The 21,900-nt window shown below is 39.2% G+C and overlaps 1 protein-coding gene across 1 annotated transcript in view; it reads left to right on the top strand.

Annotated features, from left to right (window-relative positions):
• LOC103506736 (E3 ubiquitin-protein ligase TRIM9-like) overlaps window positions 1-18,270 on the top strand; it is a 165,739-nt gene extending 147,469 nt beyond the window's left edge. The window contains exons 4-6 of the mRNA XM_026821718.1: window positions 10,126-10,359; window positions 17,124-17,283; window positions 18,101-18,270. Coding sequence (XP_026677519.1) covers window positions 10,126-10,359; window positions 17,124-17,283; window positions 18,101-18,270 — 564 coding nt within the window. The remainder of the gene's footprint in view (window positions 1-10,125; window positions 10,360-17,123; window positions 17,284-18,100) is intronic.
• The last annotated feature ends 3,630 nt before the right edge of the window (window positions 18,271-21,900 follow it).

Raw genomic sequence — 21,900 nt, 5'->3', positions numbered from 1 at the left:
ACTTCTTTTTCTTAGTGTTCTTCTTCTCCTTGCCCTTTCTTCTTTCTCGTTCTTATCTCCTTCTCGATTTCTTTTCCTTTGTGTTCCTCTTCTTTCCCTTGCCTTGCCTCTTTCCTCCCTCTCTTCTCGTTGTCATGTCTTCCTCTTCCTGTATACTCTACTAATTATTTCGCTTCTTCCTCATTCACGCACTCTTCGTTCTCTTCCTCTCGTTGTGTTTCTACCCCACTTTCTCCTGCGCTTTTTCTTCCTGCTTCTTGTATCCCTGCTTCTTTTTTCTTATAATCATTCTCCTTCTTTCTCATTCTCGAGTAAAGTGTATTATTTAACTTACTTTCTCGGAAACGTTCTTTTCTTCACCTCCCTGGAGATCTGGAGATTGTAAAGGCAACAATAAAATAATCTCCCTCCCTTCTTCCTCCTCCTATACGTTTCTCGTTCCTTTTCAACCTCAAAACTAATAATGGAAAACCGACTAGAGGCCGTTGCTAGCAGGGCTGGAACGCAAGGGAACTGTTGGTCATGTATCTAAGGTTCATTAGGGGACTTTGTCCTCGAATTTTTTGGGCTTTTTTGCTATTTTTTTTTCTTTTCCCGTAACATTTATCCTTGGTGCGAATGACCTAGTGTGAAATTCTTGACTCAAATGAAGTCAGATATCTTGAAAAATGGTCGGGTATGCTGGTGTTTTGTCTTGCCCGGTACACTTTTTCCTTGGACTAGTGATCCGAAATCTTTGATATAAATGGAGGCAGATATCTTGAAAAATGTTCGAGTATGCTGAATTTTTCAACAAAAGAGCCTGCCTAGTATCATGTGTTTTGTCTTTTCCACAACACTTTTCCTTGGGCCAGTGACCTGGTGCGAAATCTTTGACATAAATGAAGGCAGATATATCTTGAAAAATGTTTGAGTAGGTATGCTGAATTTTTCAACAAAAGAGCCTGCCTAGTATCATGTGTTTTGTCTTTTCCACAACACGTTTTCTTGGACTAGTGACCTGGTGAGAAATCTTTGACATAAATGAAGGCAGATATCTTGAAAAATGTTCGAGTATGCTGAACTTTTCAACAATTTTCGGTTTTTTTTTTTTTTTTTTTTTTTTTTTTTTTGTGGGGAAAAAAGTGTAGGGTTTTCAAATTCAACGCAACGAAAACGGTCGGCAACATCTTCAATTCTTCATGAAAAATATGTTGATATCTTCTAATATTATGTCTTATGTCTGTTCCAGTGAATTGTACATAGCTACATAGTACATAGTTATCTTTGTGGTAAGGGTTTAACAATTTAGCATTCATTTTTGCTGGGAGATCTTCTCATTTCTTGTACCCACAATATTTTTTCCGATTCCTTGCATAGAAATTATTACCAGGTACTTCTGTAGGCTGTTTTCTTTGCTACTTGGAAAAATGCTCCCCTCTTTAGAAAACTTTCTTGTAACGAGAGGTTTCTTTAAACTTTTTCAAATTCAATAGGCTTTACCCTATATGAAACGCGCTACTCCAACAAGGAGGTTTAAAGGTTTTTAGTATTTTTCCTTTTCATTTTCTCGCTTTTTATCTGAAAAACTAGTGTCGTATCTTGAAGAGTTTTGATAGGAAATACTTTTTTTCAGCCATACCAGCACCAGCCACTGAGCGATAATAGTTGACACTAGCTAGCTTTCTTTCCTCTCTCTTTTATTACCTTTCTTTTACACACATTCAATTATTATCTTGGGATTTTTTTTTTTTGCTTTCTTTTAAGTGGCAGGGTTCTCCTAGAGGAGCTCTTCCACCCAACCCAACCCTATAGTCCACCCAACCTTCCACCCAACCACCCAAAATCATACCGGGTGAGAGCTTACACAACATATTAGAATCATTCCGTGTAATTTATATACCGGGTGAGAGCTTACACAACATATTAGAAACATTTGCCATATCATCTTCAATATTTATCTTCATCTGTTTTGTTATTGCCTGCTCATTTTCGTATCCTCTATTGTATTTTCATTGTTGTTTATTGGAAGCGTCTCTCGTGTTAAGGGTTCTGTAATTTTGTCTTGGGGAGATAATGATTGTGCTTCATGAGCTGAAATGAGCTCTATTAGGATTATGTCTTTTTTGTTGGAGAAAAATGTTATGAACGCTGAATTAGGTTTTAGTTGGGCTTTTTAGATAATTTTATTACTTCTTATTTTATAAGAGCAAAGCTTTGTAGATTTACAACTACAAACATGATGGCATGATGCTTTCTTTATCAAATAACCCTCAGGTTTTGCAGAGTCTCATGGAAAGGCACTTTGATATGGCATGATGCTTTCTTTATCAAATAACCCTCAGGTTTTGCAGAGTCTCATGGAAAGGCACTTTGACTCTTGGAAAGGCACTTTTTGCTTTGGGCCTTTGCCTAGCTCATATGCATTAAAAACGTCCAAACATAGGGTCACTAGGGTGTCAAGCACTGTTTTATCCAGGCTGGTATTTGATTATTAGTTTACATTGAAATCGGGGTCTTTTCTTGCGAAATTCCTGTCTGAAAGACTGTTAAGACTGGTAGGCGCTGGTACCTATACGGAAGCTCTTACCTATACCTCGTCTTTGTTTTATGCTAATGCTCGAACGCTTTCTTAGGAAAGCTATTCTGTTCGCCCCAAGTTTGCCTAATGGAAAACGTATACCTCGTCTTTGTTTTATGCTAATGCTCGAACGCTTTCTTAGGAAAGCTATTCTGTTCGCCCCAAGTTTGCCTAATGGAAAATCAAGTAAGAACGCTTTCTTAGGAAAGCTATTCTGTTCGCCCCAAGTTTGCCTAATGGAAAACCAAGTAGGTAGTGAACTTTATGAAAGTTTTAACTTGCACTTAACACATCGTAATATTCAGACGAGACTTTAGCCAAGTTTGATCTCACATGAACATAAAATTAGCGAAAGTTTTCTTTGCATTTACAACTCACAACTTGTACTGCAGACGGCTAATATAAGGTAGTTGGGACACGGGTCTTTGTCGAGTTTTTCATCAAACAAAATAACTCCCTATGTCTTAGAAATTAGAATTTATCCCATCAGGATAAAATCCGCCCCGAGCGGGAATCGAACCCGCGGCCTAGCGCTTACAAGGCAGACGCACTACCAACTAAGCTAAGTAGGCTGGCAATCCCTTACCTTTAACTTTGGTAGAGTAAGATACTTCGTTCGGCAGCACCAATTCTCCATCGTTCTTGGTTTCGAGGACTGTGCTGGACTGAACTGTCTCGCAGCGTTGACGCTAAAGTAGGGGAAGTGGAATGAAAAACACGCGTCAGGTTCGCATCGCACCCACGTCGGAATGAAAAACAGACCTCACGTTTGGACACACTTGAATAGAAACTGAATGGAGCAGTGGTTAATTTTCCAATAGAGAGTTTCCCCAAAGGAAAATATAAACCAATCAATCAAATCATGCAGGCCTGTTCTCCCCCGGATAATGTTGTAGGCGGCCATCTTTATTTCTAGACCGTCTGAAACAAGCATTTTGTCGAGAATTAACTACCTACAAGAATCCAACCCGTTTGAAATATTTGCGATCGGCATGATAGTGCAATTTCTTATCGATGCGATGGTGGGTATCGAAGTTTCTACATGTGCATTACTACTGGGCTAACGGGGCCCTTGTTGGTATAAGAAGGCCATCGGCTATAATAAACGCCATATTATAGTGTGATCAAGTCATTGTTATGTTCAACATGTGGTATAGAGGGGGTTCATGTTTAACATTTCACTATGTGATGGTAAGTTTTCGTTTTTAAGAGGAAAGAAGGAAAAGTTTATCAAAGTAGAAAAAAAAAGGTACATTTGCACCTATCTGTTGACACAAGGGTTAAAGTGTGAGGGGTTTCTATCATTTTCATAGGTTTGGACTTTCAGGCCGGGTCACGTGAGTGACAATATCAATTTTTTTTTAAAGAGGTTTGACAGAGGGAACTGTAACTGCTATGGTCTTATCGTCCCGAAATCGAAGAGAGAAGGAAGACAGGATAGGAGAAAGCCAGCCGTTCCGAGAACGAACATTATCCCATCAGGACAAAATCCGCCCCGGGTGGGAATCGAACCCGCGGCCTAGCGCTTACAAGGCAGACGCACTACCGAACTAAGCTAACTAGGCTGGCTCCAATCAATCAAATCATGAATCTTTGTATTAAAGTAGAGAGAGCTTTCTCACAATTTTGTGGGTATCACAGTATTACAAGTCTTTCATTTACTCAATCATTATATTTATTATCGCTCGTCTCTTCGACTTGTAATGCCGCCACTGGTCGCTACTCGATAAAAGTAGCTACTCAATTGTCCTCACGAGGCTGAGTGCACCCCGAACTCCAAGCACAGAGCCGAAAAAAACCTCGGCCCCACTGGGAATCGAACCCGGACCTCCTGCGCGCAAGCCTAGTGTGATACCCACTCGGGCACGGAGGTTGCTTGGAAAATATAAACCTTTGCTTTCTTTTTCCGGTCCCACTCAGGCTGGGTGAAGATCAGTGAAGATACCGGTTTCCCCCTCTAAGGCGCTTTAACACAAACTGACAGTAGGTCGTTCTCGCCGATGTGCTCGTAGAAATCCCAATGAAATGGCAAGGCGGAAAGCCTGATATAATCCTGGCAGGGCTCTCTCTGTCTCTCAAAAAATTGGTCTTTTCAATTCTGCCAGTGGTCGATTCAACAATACCATATTGCACTAAGGCTGAAATGGTCAAAACCGCCGATGTGACGTATTGTGTCATATGTAGTTATGTACATATGAAGTCAATGATGAAATGAATGTGGTATGAATGGTTTGGGAGTGAATGGTGTGGGTATATGATAACTTTAACTCAGTTCATTCGATATTTCATCTGTCACAACAAATATGATGGACTACCTACCAATATTGAAATTTTTTTTGCTTTATTTGTACAAACAAAATACATAAATTGAAATTTCCGTTACCATTTTTTTTCTCTCATATTAAAAATAATAATTTATTCGCGGAAAAATACCCAATGTCATATAATTAAAACCATACCATTAAACAAGCATAATGGAAATGTTAAAAAAAAGTTTTCCAAATTTTCCAGCATAAATTCTTTTTTTGACCACACTTTTGTGGTCGTTGTAAATTTCAAACGTTTTGGAGGAAAATGTAATGAAAATAATATTTATGGATCTGCTTTTGGCCTTTTTTAGTTACCAAATAAAATAGTAGACAAATGGGTAATGGGTTGGCGCAATTTCCGTTTTGCAGAAAATGGGTCCTTCAGTTACTAGGTCTCTAGGTCACTAGTAAAGTTTTCGTTACAAAAAGACCTCATGTGTAAATATTGGTCAGACAAGTAAACTCCAAAATCATTAATAATAATTTTGTAAAAAAAAAAATCTAAATTAAGTTTGGTTCAGTAAATCAGGTTGCTCCCCCATCTTCTTGTTGCCTTTTGCGCATTTACAAACCCACATTTCTATTACAAGTCATACAAAATCAATTTGAAAACCACACACACAATACCACCTCACGTACCAATATTTCCCCAAATATAGTTCCGAGGCTGTCAGCAAAACCGCACGTGTCAAAAGGCAATCTTTATATTCGACTCAGCAACGGCTTTTGAATTTTCCACATCCACCCAACCACGTGTATGGTAACAATTTCCATGACTCGAGAGAATAAGAAAGAAAACCTATACCCACCTATTTCTTGTTTGTTTTTTCCACAAGAGATGGCAGGTTATGACAAGTGCCATGTTGCCGGAATACGTATTGCACAGAAAGACCTATTTCTTACTCGTTTTTCCGACAAGAGATAGCAGGTTTTGACAAATGCCATGTTGCCGGAATACCTACTGCACAGGAAGACCTTTATACTCCGCCTAATACGAGAATAAGTCTTAACCATTTCTAATTGCAGTAATGTAGGACCGTTTTTTGGGAGACTTCAGCAAAAGGTTAGCATAAATAGTTGATTATGATTACTATAAAATAAAATGTCTACTACAGAGGTATCTCAAGTTTGAAAATTCGAAAACTGCCATCTGTGGTTGGAAACAGCACGTTTCTTTTCCTTTCCCCTCTCGTATTTAGAATGAGAAAAATGGTTATCTTTATCACGAGAAGGAAAAAAGAAGATATATTGCTACGTGTCTATATGACAGAGGAACAGGGGAAGAAGGAGAAGGGGGAACAGGGAAGAGGGAGGAGGACAGGAAAAGTTAACATCATAATAGGAACACCAACAATTTTCCTCTCCATTTTCCATTTTTCCACTTCTTCTTATTCTTCGCCTTTTTTTCCACTACCTACATAATATAAATATAGTTGCAAAAAAAAAAAAAATATGTATATATACAATATAATGTTAAATATCTAGTCAGGAATCTAGTATCTCTAATATTAACTGAGGAATTTCACCTCAAAAATGTATCCTTTTTGCATGGTGGTTCACGATGTTAAATATGTTACTTTCGATGTTCGAAGGTACATTCGATGCAACGATGGTTGCTGTTTTTTTTTAGTAAAATTTGGAAAGATAAGGGAGAGGGTTTATTGTTGGGTATAATATGGGATGCAAAATCTAGTCAGGAATCTAGTATCTCTAATATTAACTGAGGAATTTCACCTCAAAAATGTATCCTTTTTGCATGGTGGTTCACGATGTTACCTTCGATTTTCGAGGGTACATTCGATGCAACGATGGTTGCTGTTTTTTTTAGTAAAATTTGGAAAAATAAGGGAGGGGGTTTATTGTTGGGTATAAAATGGGATGCAAAATTTCCAGAACTAAATGTGGACTTTGATAGAACGAACTGTTGTAGGTACCTAACTGCTGTCTTGCTGTCCCGAAAGAGAAGACAAAAGGAAGGCCTAATAAGACAAATCCAGTATTTCTGTCTCGTCTATGTAAGGCACGGCAGGTAGGAATCATCTACAAGTCAAATTGAATTTGCAAAAGCGTGACTGAAAAGACAAAAGTACATCGTGCAAGGTGTAAAACAAGAACCAGGGCCGGATTTATTTGTGGTAATCAGGGGCACCTATAATGGGAGAAGTCGAGGTGTATTTTCCTTTTGGGAAACTGATAAATTGACCACTGCTCTAGATGTGTGTCCCACAACTCCACACATAGTCGACCGGCCGTCGATCGATGACGACTGAACCGTCCATTATACCTCGATAACATAGATTCACCTCGTCGATCGACGGCCGATCGACTATGTTTGGACACACTTGAATAGAAACTGAATGGAGCAGTGGTTAATTTTCTAGTACTTAGTCAGTTTCCCCCCAAAAAAATATAAACCTTTGCTTTCTTTTTCCGGTCCCACTCAGGCTGGGTGAAGATCAGTGTGAGTAGATACCGGTTTCCCCCCTCTAAGGCGCTTTAACACTAACTGACAGTAGGTCGTTCTCGCCGATGTGCTGGTAGAAATCCCAATGAAATGGCAAGGCGGAAAGCCTGATATAATCCTGGCAGGGCTCTCTCTGTCTCTCAAAAAATTGGTCTTTTCAATTTTGCCAGTGGTCCATTCAACAATACCATATTGCACTAAGGCTGAAATGACCAAAACCGCCGCCGATGTGACGTAATGTGTCATATGTACATATGAAGTCAATGATGAAATGAATGTGGTATGAATGGTTTGCGAGTGAATGGTGTGGGTATGATAACTTTAACTCAGTTCATTCGATATTTCATCTGTCACAACAAATATGATGGACTACCTACCAATATTGAAATTTTTTTTGCTTTATTTATGATAACTTTAACTCAGTTCATTCGATATTTCATCTGTCACAACAAATATGATGGACTACCTACCAATATTGAAATTTTTTTTGCTGTACAAACAAAATACATAAATTGAAATTTCCGTTACCATTTTTTTTCTCTCATATTAAAAATAATAATTTATTCGCGGAAAAATACCCAATGTCATATAATTAAAACCATACCATTAAACAAGCATAATGGAAATGTTACCTATTCATCTTCCCTCATCGTCAATTAAATCCTTCAATTTTGAGAGTCGTTAAAATTAATTAATAAATAAAATTTGACACTTTTTTTCCTCTTGTCTCCGTTAATTAACATGATGCTTTTCAATAAAGTTTTCCATGGCTGGGGGTTTTGCTGAAATATTGTTGTGAGAGCATTTGTTGTGTCAGGAAAAGATAACGGTTCTCCCTTATAGTCCCTTCATAACTTTATTCAACTTTCATTCCCCTTTCTTCCTTCTCTCCCCTCTCTTAAATAAAGCCTCCCACTACTCCCTTACGTAATTTTTCATAAACTAAGACTATTTCTTATAACTACAGGGTGGGAAGTTTATGCATTTGGGGATGTCAATGAACTTTTGATTTGAGACACGTAACGAATTGTACGAGTACAAGATTTTCTGATTCGCGGTATGAAATGAAGTGGTTGATCAGGTGATTCAATAACCAAAGACTCTTCTTGGAGTACTCTTTGTTAATCTCTTCTTGGGGAGACCCTTCCTTCTAAGAAAATATGGGTTTGTTGTTGTTCTCGTGAATTTCGGTTCTCCAATTCTCCATCCATGGCCGATCGTCCGTTGAACACAATCTGTTCTTGGTAAATTCAATGCATCAAGTTAATTTAATATTTCCGATCGATACACCCCCACTACTCCCTTACGTAATTTTTCATAAACTAAGACTATTTCTTATAACTACAGGGTGGGAAGTTTATGCATTTGGGGATGTCAATAAACTTTTGATTTGAGACACGTAACGAATTGTACGAGTACAAGATTTTCTGATTCGCTGTATGAAATGAAGTGGTTGATCAGGTGATTCAATAACCAAAGACTCTTCTTGGAGTACTCTTTCTTAATCTCTTCTTGGGGAGACCCTTCCTTTTAAGAAAATATGGGTTTGTTCTCGTGAATTTCGGTTCTCCAATTCTTCATCCATGTCCGATCGTCCGTTGAACACAATCTGTTCCCGGTAAATTCAATGCATCAAGTTAATTTAATATTTCCGATCGATACACATTTTGTCTTGTCCCAAACATTCTTATTTGAAAGTTCTCCCCCAAAATTCCCAAACGTCCCTCCCTGTACACCATTAAACAAATTAACTTACAAAAATATACAATGGGCCAGCCACTTGGGCTGCTCTGGGGAGCTTGTGTTCATTAAATTAAAATGTACTTGTGAGTGCATTTGGAGCAGCATTATGAATAATAATCCAACTTATTCTGTGTAATATAATAGGGGTGGGTGGGGTAAATTTATTCTGTTGGTGCTTGGAAAGTCTGCCTAATGCACTACCACACTCGGTGTAATAAATCTGAGCCTGGGGAGGGGGATTACGAGGGTTGTGGAATTTGGGAAGCTCTTAGTTTTCTTACTTACATTTTACACTAATATTATTACTCTTATGGGTGTGAGTATCACTGAAAAAAACCTCGAGCCCATTTTACATTTTTCACTGAAGATCAGTTATTTTACAAGGTGCAATATTCTGGGGTCCCATCATTAGTGGGATACATTTTCATACAGTCCCATCATTAGTATACTCACCGATCATGCACAAAAAGCCCACTCCGAGGCTTAGATTTAGGCCGAGGCTTAGATTTAGGCCGAGGCTTAGATTTAGGGGTAAAACCCTAGGGGATGGGTTAAGCTTCTACGAATCTAGTACTATATACTCACCATGTTTTGTTCTTCCTCTGTTTCCGGTAAATTTATTCTGTTGGTGCTTGGAAAGTCTGCCTAATGCACTACCACACTCGGTGTAATAAATCTGAGCCTGGGGAGGGGGATTATGAGGGTTGTGGAATTTGGGAAGCTCTTAGTTTTCTTACTTACATTTTACACTAATATTATTACTCTTTTGGGTGTGAGTATCACTGAAAAAATGCTCGAGCCCATTTTACGTTTTTCACTGAAGATCAGTTGTTTTACAAGGTGCAATATTCTGGGGTCCCATCATTAGCGGGATACATTTTCATACAGTCCCATCATTAGTATACTCACCGATCATGCACAAAAAGCCCACTCCGAGGCTTAGATTTAGGCCGAGGCTTAGACTTGGGGCAAAACCCTAAGGGATGGGTTAAGATTCTACGAATCTAGTACTATATACTCACCATGTTTTGTTCTTCCTCTGTTTCTAGGACAATAGTATAGAATTCGAAAGTCAAATCGTTGCTCAATGTGATGCCCTCATCAAGGCGATCGAAGACCGGAAGAAACAACTGGTCGACGCCATCCGACTGGAGAAAGAAAGCAAACAGAGGATACTTCGGGAGCAAGTGTCTGGATGTGCGTGCAAACTGCAAAGGACAACAGCCCTGCTCCAGTTCTGTATAGAAGCTTTGAAAGAGACTGATGCAGCCGCCTTTCTGCAGGTAATATTAGAATGGAATAGAATATACCTTGTTTATCCTGCCAGAATGAGACTTGAAAAGTCCCTTCACTCCCGCGGTCTAAACAAAGTCTTATGCATTTGGTAAATTTTGGGGGGATTTTGACAATTGCCAGCAGGTTTCCCCTCTCCAACACCCAACAGTGGTGGTTGGAGAGAGGTACATACATATCTATTTGGAATAGTAGACATCAAATTAGGGAACGCAAAGTGTTGATAGACCTGTTGTTGGAATTACGACCAGATAATTGTAAAATCCTGAAAAGACAAGTAGGAAAAGAATGAAGAAAGTGAGTAGCAAATTGAAGAGCCTTCTAATTGACATTAACTATAACAATGGAATACATTGTAGTACCTAATAAGCAGTTCTAACAGCTATTACGGCATCGGCAGCATAATGTGTATGTAAAAGTCCAAGTCCAAGTGCTTTTTGTGAGGTGCTTCACATTTTGCATTGGTAGTGCTACAAGTGATGCTTCATCTGTCCAATAACTAGATTTGTATAGCCTACTGCTGGAGTAAAGGGACTTTTCAGTCCTATGCGAGCAGTATAAATAAGCACTATTATTATTATTATTATTATTATTATAGTTCTAATAAGCAGTTCTAACAGCTATTACGACATCGACAGCATAATGTGTGTGTAAAAGTCCAAGTCCAAGTGCTTTTTGTGTGGTGCTTCACATTTTGCATTTGTGGTGCTACAAGTGATGCTTCATCTGTCCAATAACTAGGTTTGTATACTTTGAAAGAGACTGATGCAGCCGCCTTTCTGCAGGTAATATTAGAATGGAATAGAATATACCTTGTTTATCCTGCCAGAATGAGACTGAAAAGTCCCTTCACTCCCGCAGTCTAAACAAAGTCTTATGCATTTGGTAAATTTGGGGGGGATTTTGACAATTGCCAGCAGGTTTCCCCTCTCCAACGCCCAACAGTGGTGGTTGGAGAGAGGTACATATACATATCTAATTGGAATAGTAGACATCAAATTAGGGTACGCAAAGTGTTGATAGACCTGTTGTTGGAATTACGATCAGATACTTGTAAAATCCTGAAAAGACAAGTAGGAAAAGAATGAAGAAAGTGAGTAGCAAATTGAAGAGCCTTCTGAATGACTTAAACTATAACGATGGAATACATTGTAGTACCAGATTTGTATATGTTTCTATTGTCATACATTTCGCAGCTTTTTTGTCAATGAGTATTCGATAGACAAAAATACCTGTTTGAACAAAGGCTTCATTATGCGGCTCCCAATATAAACCCTCTACACTCTACACGCAAAGATAACATTGGAATAACACATGACACCTTGTCAAAACAACCCCAACCTATACGCCCAACGCAATGCCTGCATAAATATCGCGCTAATGCCAAACATCGTGTGTGTATTTTTAATTTGTTCCAATAAATTTGCAAATAATTTTCCGCTCCACTAGTTTTATTGGGAAAATATTGTACCCAATATATCCCCACTAGAACAAAAGTGGATCTGATAATTACCATCCCCGGCGATGAGGGAGCGGCGGAGTTTGTGGGAAGGGAAGAAAAGGAAGGGAGGCAAAACATAAAAGGAAGCTCAAAAAAGCATGTTTTAAAATATTTTGTCTGCCCTGGAGGGCTGAGTGTGTCTCTGTTTCAGAACATAAGGCATCCCTGTGAATTCTATAATATAGCAAATACAATTTTCACATTCCCTCCCTTTTTCCCTGCCCTTTCCTTGATACCTCCCCCTTCTAAAATGGTTATCTTTATCACGAGAAGGAAAAAAGAAGATATATTGCTACGTGTCTATATGACAGAGGAACAGGGGAAGAAGGAGAAGGAAGAGGAGAAGGAGGAACAGGGAAGAGGGAGGAGAAAAGAAGGAGGAAGAGGAGGGGAAGAGAAGGCATATAAGACACGTAATCTTCCCCCTCTCCTCTCCCACTGACAGGAAAAGTTAACATCATAATAATCCTTCCATTCCTCCCTATCATCCTCCTCCTCCTTCGTCTCTTCCTCCTGTTTCCCCATCTGTCCTTTCCTTGATACCTCTCTCCTTCCGTTCCTCTTTATCCTTCTCCTTTTTCTCTTCCTTGTCTTTCTCTTCCTTCTCCTTCTTCTCTTCCTCTTTCTTCTTCTCTTTCTCCTCCTTCTTCTTCTCTTCTTTCTCCTCCTACTCCTTCTCCTCTTCCTCCTTGCCCCTCCCCCTCCCTTTCTATCCCGGTTTTTCATCTACACCGGGATACCCGAAGACCTTTGTGCTTACTCTAATCGTCGGGACTCGGGAGAGAGGAGGAATTTTAAATTGGCCCCGAGCGGTGCGAGCTTACACAACATATTGTTACACAACATATTAGAATCATTCCGTGTAATTTATATACCGGGTGAGAGCTTACACAACATATTAGAATCATTCCGTGTAATTTATATACCGGGTGAGAGCTTACACAACATATAAGAAACATTCCGTGTAATTTATATACCGGGTGAGAGCTTACACAACATATTGGAAACATTCCGTGTAATTTATATACCGGGTGAAAGCTTACACAACATATTAGAAACATTCCGTGTAATTTATATTACACTCTACACGCAAAGATAACATTGGAATAACACATTTGACACCTTGTCAAAACAAACCCAATCTATACGCCCAACGCAATGCCTGCATAAATATCGCGTTAATGCCAAACATCGTGTGTGTGTATTTTTAATTTGTTCCAATAAATTTGCAAATAATTTTCCGCTCCACTAGTTTTATTGGGAAAATATTGTACCCAATATATCCCCACTAGAACAAAAGTGGATCTGATAATTACCATCCCCGGGGATGAGGGAGCGGCGAAGTTTGTGGGAGGGGAAGGAAGAGGAAGGGAGGCAAAACATAAAAGGAAGCTCAAAAAAGCATGTTTTAAAATATTTTGTCTGCCCTGGAGGGCTGAGTGTGTCTCTGTTTCAGAACATAAGGCATCCTTGTGAATTCTGTAATATAGCAAACACAATTTTCACATTCCCTCCCCTTTTTCCCTGTCCTTTCCTTGATACCTCTCTCCTTCCATTCCTCCCTATCATCCTCCTCCTCCTCCTCCTTCGTCTCTTCCTCCTGTTTCCCCATCTGTCCTTTCCTTGATACCTCTCTCCTTCCATTCCTCCCAATCGTCCTCCTCCTCCTTCGTCTCTTCCTCCTGTTTCCCTATCTGTCCTTTCCTTGATACCTCTCTCCTTCCATTCCTCCCTATCATCCTCCTCCTCCTTCGTCTCTTCCTCCTGTTTCCCCATCTGTCCTTTCCTTGATACCTCTCTCCTTCTATTCCTCTTTATCCTTCTCCCTTTTCTCTTCCTTGTCTTTCTCTTCCTTCTCCTTCTTCTCTTCCTCTTTCATCTTCTCTTTCTCCTCCTTCTTCTTCTCTTCTTTCTCCTCCTACTCCTTCTCCTCTTCCTCCTTGCCCCCCCCCTCCCTTTCTATCCCGGTTTTTCATCTACACCGGGATACCCGAAGACCTTTGTGCTTACTCTAATCGTCGGGACTCGGGAGAGAGGAGGAATTTTAAATTGGCCCCGAGCGGTGCGAGCTTACACAACATATTGGAAACATTCCGTGTAATTTATATACCGGGTGAGAGCTTACACAACATATTAGACAGAATAAAGTTTACACGGGCGGTAAATTGGCAATCGAACCCGCATCAACCTAGCGCTTACAAAAATTCGCTGGGATTTTATTTTTAATTCAACTCTGTTTCTCTATTTCAGATCTCGAGCCAATATAAGCCACAGCCCCATGACCTTCACAACAAGTCGTTCTTGATTTGGCCACCAAGGCAAAGCGCCTTAAAACTCCACCCTTGGACTTTTCATCCCCCTCACTACTCGGTACAGTCGAATTAGGTATTCTTGACCTTATAAGCCGAAAACGGTGCGCCCAACAACGGACCCCTCAAACTTTCCGGTCTCATATCGCCACCAGAGTCCCTTTCCCTCGCTGATCATTCACGGCGCATGCGTGAAACATTTCCCGAGGTTAACCGATCATGTCCGAACTTCGGCCGATTCTCCCGAAGACGACCACGATCATTCCGCTGTCGAATAACGACATTTGTGTGACGTCACTGATCAAGGAGAAAATCCGAGAGTACATGATGAAGGGACAGGCGAAGGAGGTGGATCCAGGCGACGAGGCTTCCCCTATTAAGGTGAGTAAATGTATGTTAAAAATCTGGTGTGAACATCACACGACTTTCCTTATCCTATTGAATGATGCTTATTTGAGTGTTCTTTTACCATAACTTTTACAATATGTCTAACCGTTTTGTCGCTATAGCTGAAAACCGCCAAAATCGGTCGAAATCTGTCCAAAAGCGGTCAAAATACCGCCAACCGCAGCACCTATCTCAACCAAACGTTTTGAGTTGCATCCTTGTCACATTTGTAAACTCCATACCAAATTTCAAGTCTCTAGCTCATACCGTTCCCGATATTTTGTTAAATTACACCGAAAACCGCCAAAAAGCGGTAAAATGCCGCCAACCGTTGCACCGGTCTTAACCAAAAGTTTCGTGTCGCATCCTTGTCACATTTGACATCTACATACCAAATTTCAAGTCTCTAGCTCTTACCGTTCTCGAGATATTTTGTTTACAGACAGACACACAGACACACAGAGACACAGACACACAGACACACACACGGACCAATGGCTGAAACTTTGGATTTAGGCTCTAGGGACCTCAAAACGTGTTTTGGCACTAAAAATAGGACCAATGGCTGAAACTTTGGATTTAGGCTCGGACCTCAAAACGTGTTTTGGCACTAAAAACTGACCATCGAAATTTTGACCCGATTACATTACTTTCCTTCCTATAGGATAAGGAAAGTAAAAAGGAAATGGAAGAAAATTGTTTCCAGGGTTTTGTCATGTTTGTTTTAGAAGGGAGGTAGGAATCGAGAAGGAACTGTAAAAATAAGGGAAGGTATAGGAGGAAAAGCTGGGATTGGAATTGGGAGAGAACTGGGAGAACAGGAAAAGATATGTGGAGAAAGGAGCTTGTAGTTGGGGACTTCTTTTTGGAAGTATGTACTAGGAAGCAAGGAAGAAGAAGGCAGGACCGGTTGAAAAGGTACCTTGGGAAAGCAGAGGGTTCGGCATGGGGGGGTTGGGGACTTCTTTTTGGAAGTATGTACTAGGAAGCAAGGAAGAAGAAGAAAAAGATAGGGCGGGTTGAAAAGGCACCTTGGGAAAGCAGAGGGTTCGGCATGGGGGGGCATATAACACATTTATATCAACATGATGTTTTCACCAGATTTTCTTCATATACTCCCGTATCTCGTTTTTCTACTGTCTTTCATCCCGTAACGAAGAATCAGACTTGACAGATTCTCGTCTTTTTTCCTGGAAGAAAGTGGGAACGGATTTTGTAAGTTTCTCTAACACGTGTAAAGTATTATCTTCGGTGAAAGAACAAAATATATCGCGTGCAAGGTAAAATAAAATAGATAATAATAAAATAGAGGGGAAAATATATATACCCTCGAGGATCTTGTCGATGCATTGCATACGAGTGTTATTCAAAGAATGGTAACTAAAGAAATATGAGAAAACTATGGAAAATATACTACTGGCAGCGGTAGCGTTACACCTCTGTACTTCAAATTTCACATAGAAGTGCTCCTTTGATGCTTTTATACCGCAAATTCCTGAGGGATTGCCTTATTTTGGGCCATGTTGAGCTTCTAGGACCAAGTACTTGTATCTGTGCTTCCCAAACTGATTACAGATTACATAAATAAGATTATGTATTTGTATTTCAAGTACCTCTCTTATGCAATTTGTACTTTAATGCTTCAAGTTATTACTGCCTTTGATATATCCTCGATCATACTCAAGACAAGAACATAAAACAAGAAAAAATAGATAATAATAAAATTGAGGGGGAAAATATACAATATACCCTGGAGGATCTTGTCGATGCATTGCATACGAGTGTTATTCAAAGAATGGTAACTAAAGAAATATGAGAAAACTATGGAAAATATACTACTGGCAGCGGTAGCGTTACACCTCTGTACTTCATTTCACATAGAAGTGCTCCTTTGATGCTTTTATACCGCAAATTCCTGGGGGATTGCCTTATTTTGGGCCATGTTGAGCTTCTAGGACCAAGTACTTGTATCTGTGCTTCCCAAACTGATTACAGATTACATAAATAAGATTAGGTATTTGTATTTCAAGTACCTCTCTTATGCAATTTGTACTTTAATGCTTCAAGTTATTACTGCCTTTGATAGATCCTCGATCATACTCACGACAAGAACATAAAACAAGAACATTTTCTCTTCAGATACATATTTTATGACAGGAGTTGTTGATATGCATACAATATTCGCAGTTTTCTTATTGGCAATAACGTCACAAAGTGTCTTTAAGTGTCAGATGAAAAGACAACAAGCGAAGGCACATTCTTTATTCAAAAGGCAACATCTTTATTCTCAGAACTCAGAATGTGTTTGGTTCCTGTCAGATCATCGAGAAAAGTATGTTCCATGTTGATATGAAAATTTCCAAGTTATTACCTTACATTGTCTTGAATTAAGTGGAAGTATTTTCTGTATTATGCATAACTTTGTCAGGTATTCTGTTTATGTTAAGCATTTCAAGCGAAAGACATTTTTGTAGTACGTACGAGTATTAGTATTACACCAGCTATATTACTTTGTATGTAGATCCTAATCTGTATTTCTCTCTGATTCTCTCCCCAGGTTGGCTCAATGCTGATTCATAGGGTAGCTTCGGATGACATGGCCTGGCAGAAGGATGTGGTCAGTTTCGCGCCGCAAGTATCTTCACAAGTAGACCTAACACTGGATGACAAACAAGTCCTGAGGAGTATCCAGCAGCTCAACTTTATCCAAATGAAACGTAAGTATCTTAAAATTGTGATCTTTTATTTGGTTGGGGGCTTTAGAAAGGTGTTGGAAGCGAGGTTCACATTGGGAAAAGGGCTTTTGCATGGTTTTGGACAGTGCTAAAAGGTGTAAGTTTCTATTTACTATTCAATAACTTTCTAACCTTAGGGCATTTTACTTACACTTGCCAAAGTAAAAACATGTATAATCTGTTTAATCGTATCTACTAAACTTTAAATCAACCTCTATAAAGTTCTGCTTAGCGGTATGGACTTGGAATCTGATGACTACAGTGAAGAAGTTTTGTTGGGAACCACTGCTTCCTAGCTCAATTACTCAGAAAGAAAACGGCAAATTGAATCGCAAAATTTCCAAGTATTATGACACCTGTCTCTTTAGTTTGTCTTTTCTCTCTTTTAATTTGTCTTCTCAGTTTCTTCTTAGTAATTTTTCCTTCTTCCTTCTGGAGAGGAAGGAGAAATAAACTCCGTCTCCTGTTTCAACGTCACTAATTTCGACTAAATGAGAGTTATAAAAACCTTAAGCTCATACCTTACTGGAAGAGACGAAATTCCAGTGCCAATTAAAACCCAGTCAGTTAAGCTAACGAAAACAATAAAATTGAAGTCACTGAATTTCAGGTCCCGGGTAACGCTTGGATGATTTTTATATCGAGGACATGAGCAGCGGCAATTCCGTGGAATTTTCAAATGCTGCATTTTTTTTCCCTCCCTGGCACAATGCTTCCGCTTCGTAACAGGTTTTTCCTACATCCGCCTTTTTCACCTTTAGAAATTGAAGTTATTTTAAAATGTATTTGTCAATTTCAGAATCATCCATCCTGATCTTGGCCTTTGTCACCAAGAGGCAACAGTATCGACTCATGATTCGGGGGTTGCAGTCTATCTATCTACAGTGCCTATCTAATCCCATTACAGAGCAACCTTTTGATGTAATATACACATCAGTACCAAATTGGTATGGTGATGTTATGATGTAGAGAAAATTATCTGTTTAAACTAACTTGATCTTTTTGGCCTTCCTCTGACACCAATTTTCAGTTCCATCTTCAAAGGTATCCTTTTTTGTCTCATGTGCATATCATTATCATATCGATGTACAATGTAATTTTCTCTGGGTGTGTCCATTTGAGAAGTCATCCTACAAAGGGAGAAAGGGAGAGAATGAAGGGAGAAAAATTAAGAAAAGTGGACGGATGAAGAAGGGAAAAGAATTAGACAGAGAGTGAGATGGCAGAGAAAGAGGTGGCTAGAAGCAGGGGTGAGACGAAGGAGGAAAGGAGGGAGAGCAGAGCTTTATTTCTTCATTCTTCAGAACAAAGTAGCAGTCTGAGAGGAAAAGGGACAGAGGTCAATTTGGAAAGGGATATGGGATATAGAGAAGGAAGACGGAAAAGACAGACAGATATGGAAGGGGGTTTTCCAACATTATGAAGATGAAGAAACTTCAACATGGCGTCCATAAGACATTATCTCTCCGGATTCTAGAGGGATTGAATAGATTTCTCTCATTTACAGCCAAGAATATTAAAATTATTAATTACATTTTTCTCTTTTGCTTTATTGCGGATAAAGTTTGAAGATGAAGAAACTTCAACATGGCGTCCATAAGACATTATCTCTCCGGATTCTAGAGGGATTGAATAGATTTCTCTCATTTACAGCAAAGAATATTAAAATTATTAATTACATTTTTCTCTTTTGCTTTATTGCGGATAAAGTCGGTTTTCTTTTCAGAAAATGTTGTAGTTGGAGTCTAATAAAACTTTGTTAGAATGTTTACATGTTCATTCAAGTGGGGAAATAAACTGACAGACTGAGACAAGTGAAGCAATAAAATCCTGATAGACATTTTAAACAGCACTAACATAGTACAGGATGATTTTTGCTAGCAATTACTCAAGAAGAGATATCAAAATACTGCAGAATACTGAGACAGAAAGAAGACTGGATGACTTCTCAAATGGACACACCCAGAGAAAATTACATTGTACATCGATATGATAATGATATGCACATGAGACGAAAAAGGATACCTTTGAAGATGGAACTGAAAATTGGAGTCAGAGGAAGGCCGAAAAGATTAAGTTAGTTTAAACAGATAATTTTCTCTACATCATAACATCACCATACCAATTTGGTACTGATGTGTACGAGTAGGTATATTACATCAAAAGATTGCTCTGTAATGGGATTAGATAGGCACTGTAGATAGATAGACTGCAATCCCCGAATCAAGAGTCGATACTGTTGCCTCTTGGTGACAAAGGCCAAGATCAGGATGGATGATTCTGAAATTGACAAATACATTTTAAAATAACTTCAATTTCTAAAGGTGAAAAAGGCGGATGTAGGGAAAACCTGTTACGAAGCGGAAGCATTGTGCCAGGGAGGGAAAAAAAAATGCAGCATTTGAAAACTTCTCTGCCATCTCACTCTCTGTCTAATTCTTTTCCCTTCTTCATCCGTCCACTTTTCTTAATTTTTCTCCCTTCATTCTCTCCCTTTCTCCCTTTGTCCCTTTTTCCCCACCACCACTTGGTCTACCATCTTTCTCCCTATCCCTCCACTCCTTCCTTCCACTCCCTCCTTCCTTACATTCATAGTATTGCTGGTAACATCCTCTCTGGTCTGTGTGCCAAATGGTATCATTAATAACACTGTTTATTACCCTTGTACCAGAGGGCGGCTTGGTGAGGCTTGAATATAAAGTCTGGAGTTCAAAGTGGTTCGTAAAATAGGCTCAGAGGGATGTTCTACGAACGACTTCTCACTCCGACCTTTGCACATTTTTCCCGTAGAACTGGTAAAAGACGTAGAACATAATATGGACAAACAGTACGTTCTTTCTGCTCGGGGAGGAACCAAGGTGCGAGGGTGTATTGATTGAAATCTCAACCAAGTGTCGTTCAAATGTGCGTTTTTGATATGATTTACATTTTTTTATACATTTAAAGGAAACTTTCAAAATTGCTTTAGGTCCCTTTTGACCTTCCTGGTCTGTGTGCCAAATGGTATCATTAATAACACTGTTTATTACCCTTGTACCAGAGGGCGGCTTGGTGAGGCTTGAATATAAAGTCGGAAGTTCAAAGTGGTTCGTAAAATAGGCTCAGGGGGATGTTCTACGAACGACTTCTCACTCCGACCTTTGCACATTTAGAACTGGTAAAAGACGTAGAACATAATATGGACAAACAGTACGTTCTTTCTGCTCGGGGAGAACCAAGTTGCGAGGGTGCATTGATTGAAATCTCAACCAAGTGTCGTTCAAAATTTGAATGTGCGTTTTTGATATGATTTACATTTTTTTATGCATTTAAAGGAAACTTTCAAAATTGCTTTAGGTCCCTTTCGACCTTTAAAGATCGTATCTGAAGTTTTAGGCTTTTAGATATTGTTTCTTGAGCCGCATTCGCTCTCTTCCATATCTTTGTTATCTACAAGATCTTTCCTTTCATTTCTCCTCCTCCACCTCCTCCCCATCTTCTCCCTCATGTCTCATTTTCCTTCCTATTCAAACTCTTGGTTCTCTTGGAACGTAGTAAACAAACAGGGGAGGGAAGTTCAACATAGAAATCATGTTAGTTATCTCCACTATCAGAGGAGTGGTTTTTCTACTACATGCGTAAATTACGAGGCTCATTAATGACCTCGTAGGAGGAAATGCAGCATTTGCGGTTCAAGTTGAAAACTGACTATCTTGGGTGTTGTAAATTGTCTAATGGGGTCGAATGGCAGTGAACATTCGAGAGAAATTGTCGTACTTTATTTGTCATCTTCCTATTACACCAGCAGATGGGAACCTCTCATCTGCTATCGTACGACAAAGGATACCACACTAAGGATGGATTAAATTAGTGTTTTCTCTCTTGAAAACTCTTCAATATACCAATATCTCCTTCGCGTCGGGGGGATTTCAAATTCTTCAAAAAAGTCAACAAGATCATGATGAATTACTTGCTCTACTTTTTTGGAGAACACGAAATTTTCCCGACAGAAATATGATGTAATAATGAAAATTTACGATACATCATCATCATGTTTTCCTCCCTCGAACATCAGCAGTTTCTCTAACACGTGTAAAGTATTATCTTCGGTGAAAGAACAAAATATATCGCGTGCAAGGTAAAATAAAATAGATAATAATAAAATTGAGGGGGAAAATATACAATATACCCTGGAGGATCTTGTCGATGCATTGCATACGAGTGTTATTCAAAGAATGGTAACTAAAGAAATATGAGAAAACTATGGAAAATATACTACTGGCAGCGGTAGCGTTACACCTCTGTACTTCATTTCACATAGAAGTGCTCCTTTGATGCTTTTATACCGCAAATTCCTGAGGGATTGCCTTATTTTGGGCCATGTTGAGCTTCTAGGACCAAGTACTTGTATCTGTGCTTCCCAAACTGATTACAGATTACATAAATAAGATTAGGTATTTTTATTTCAAGTACCTCTCTTATGCAATTTGTACTTTAATGCTTCAAGTTATTACTGCCTTTGATATATCCTCGATCATACTCAAGACAAGAACATAAAACAAGAAAATTTTCTCTTCAGATACATATTTTATGACAGGAGTTGTTGATATGCATACAATA

This window comes from Diaphorina citri, unplaced genomic scaffold (genome assembly GCF_000475195.1).
Source record: "Diaphorina citri unplaced genomic scaffold, Diaci psyllid genome assembly version 1.1 scaffold258, whole genome shotgun sequence".
Classification (NCBI taxonomy): Eukaryota; Metazoa; Arthropoda; class Insecta; order Hemiptera; family Psyllidae; genus Diaphorina; species Diaphorina citri.
Note: the sequence above shows the minus strand (reverse complement) of the source record. Positions and strands in the feature narration are given on the sequence as shown.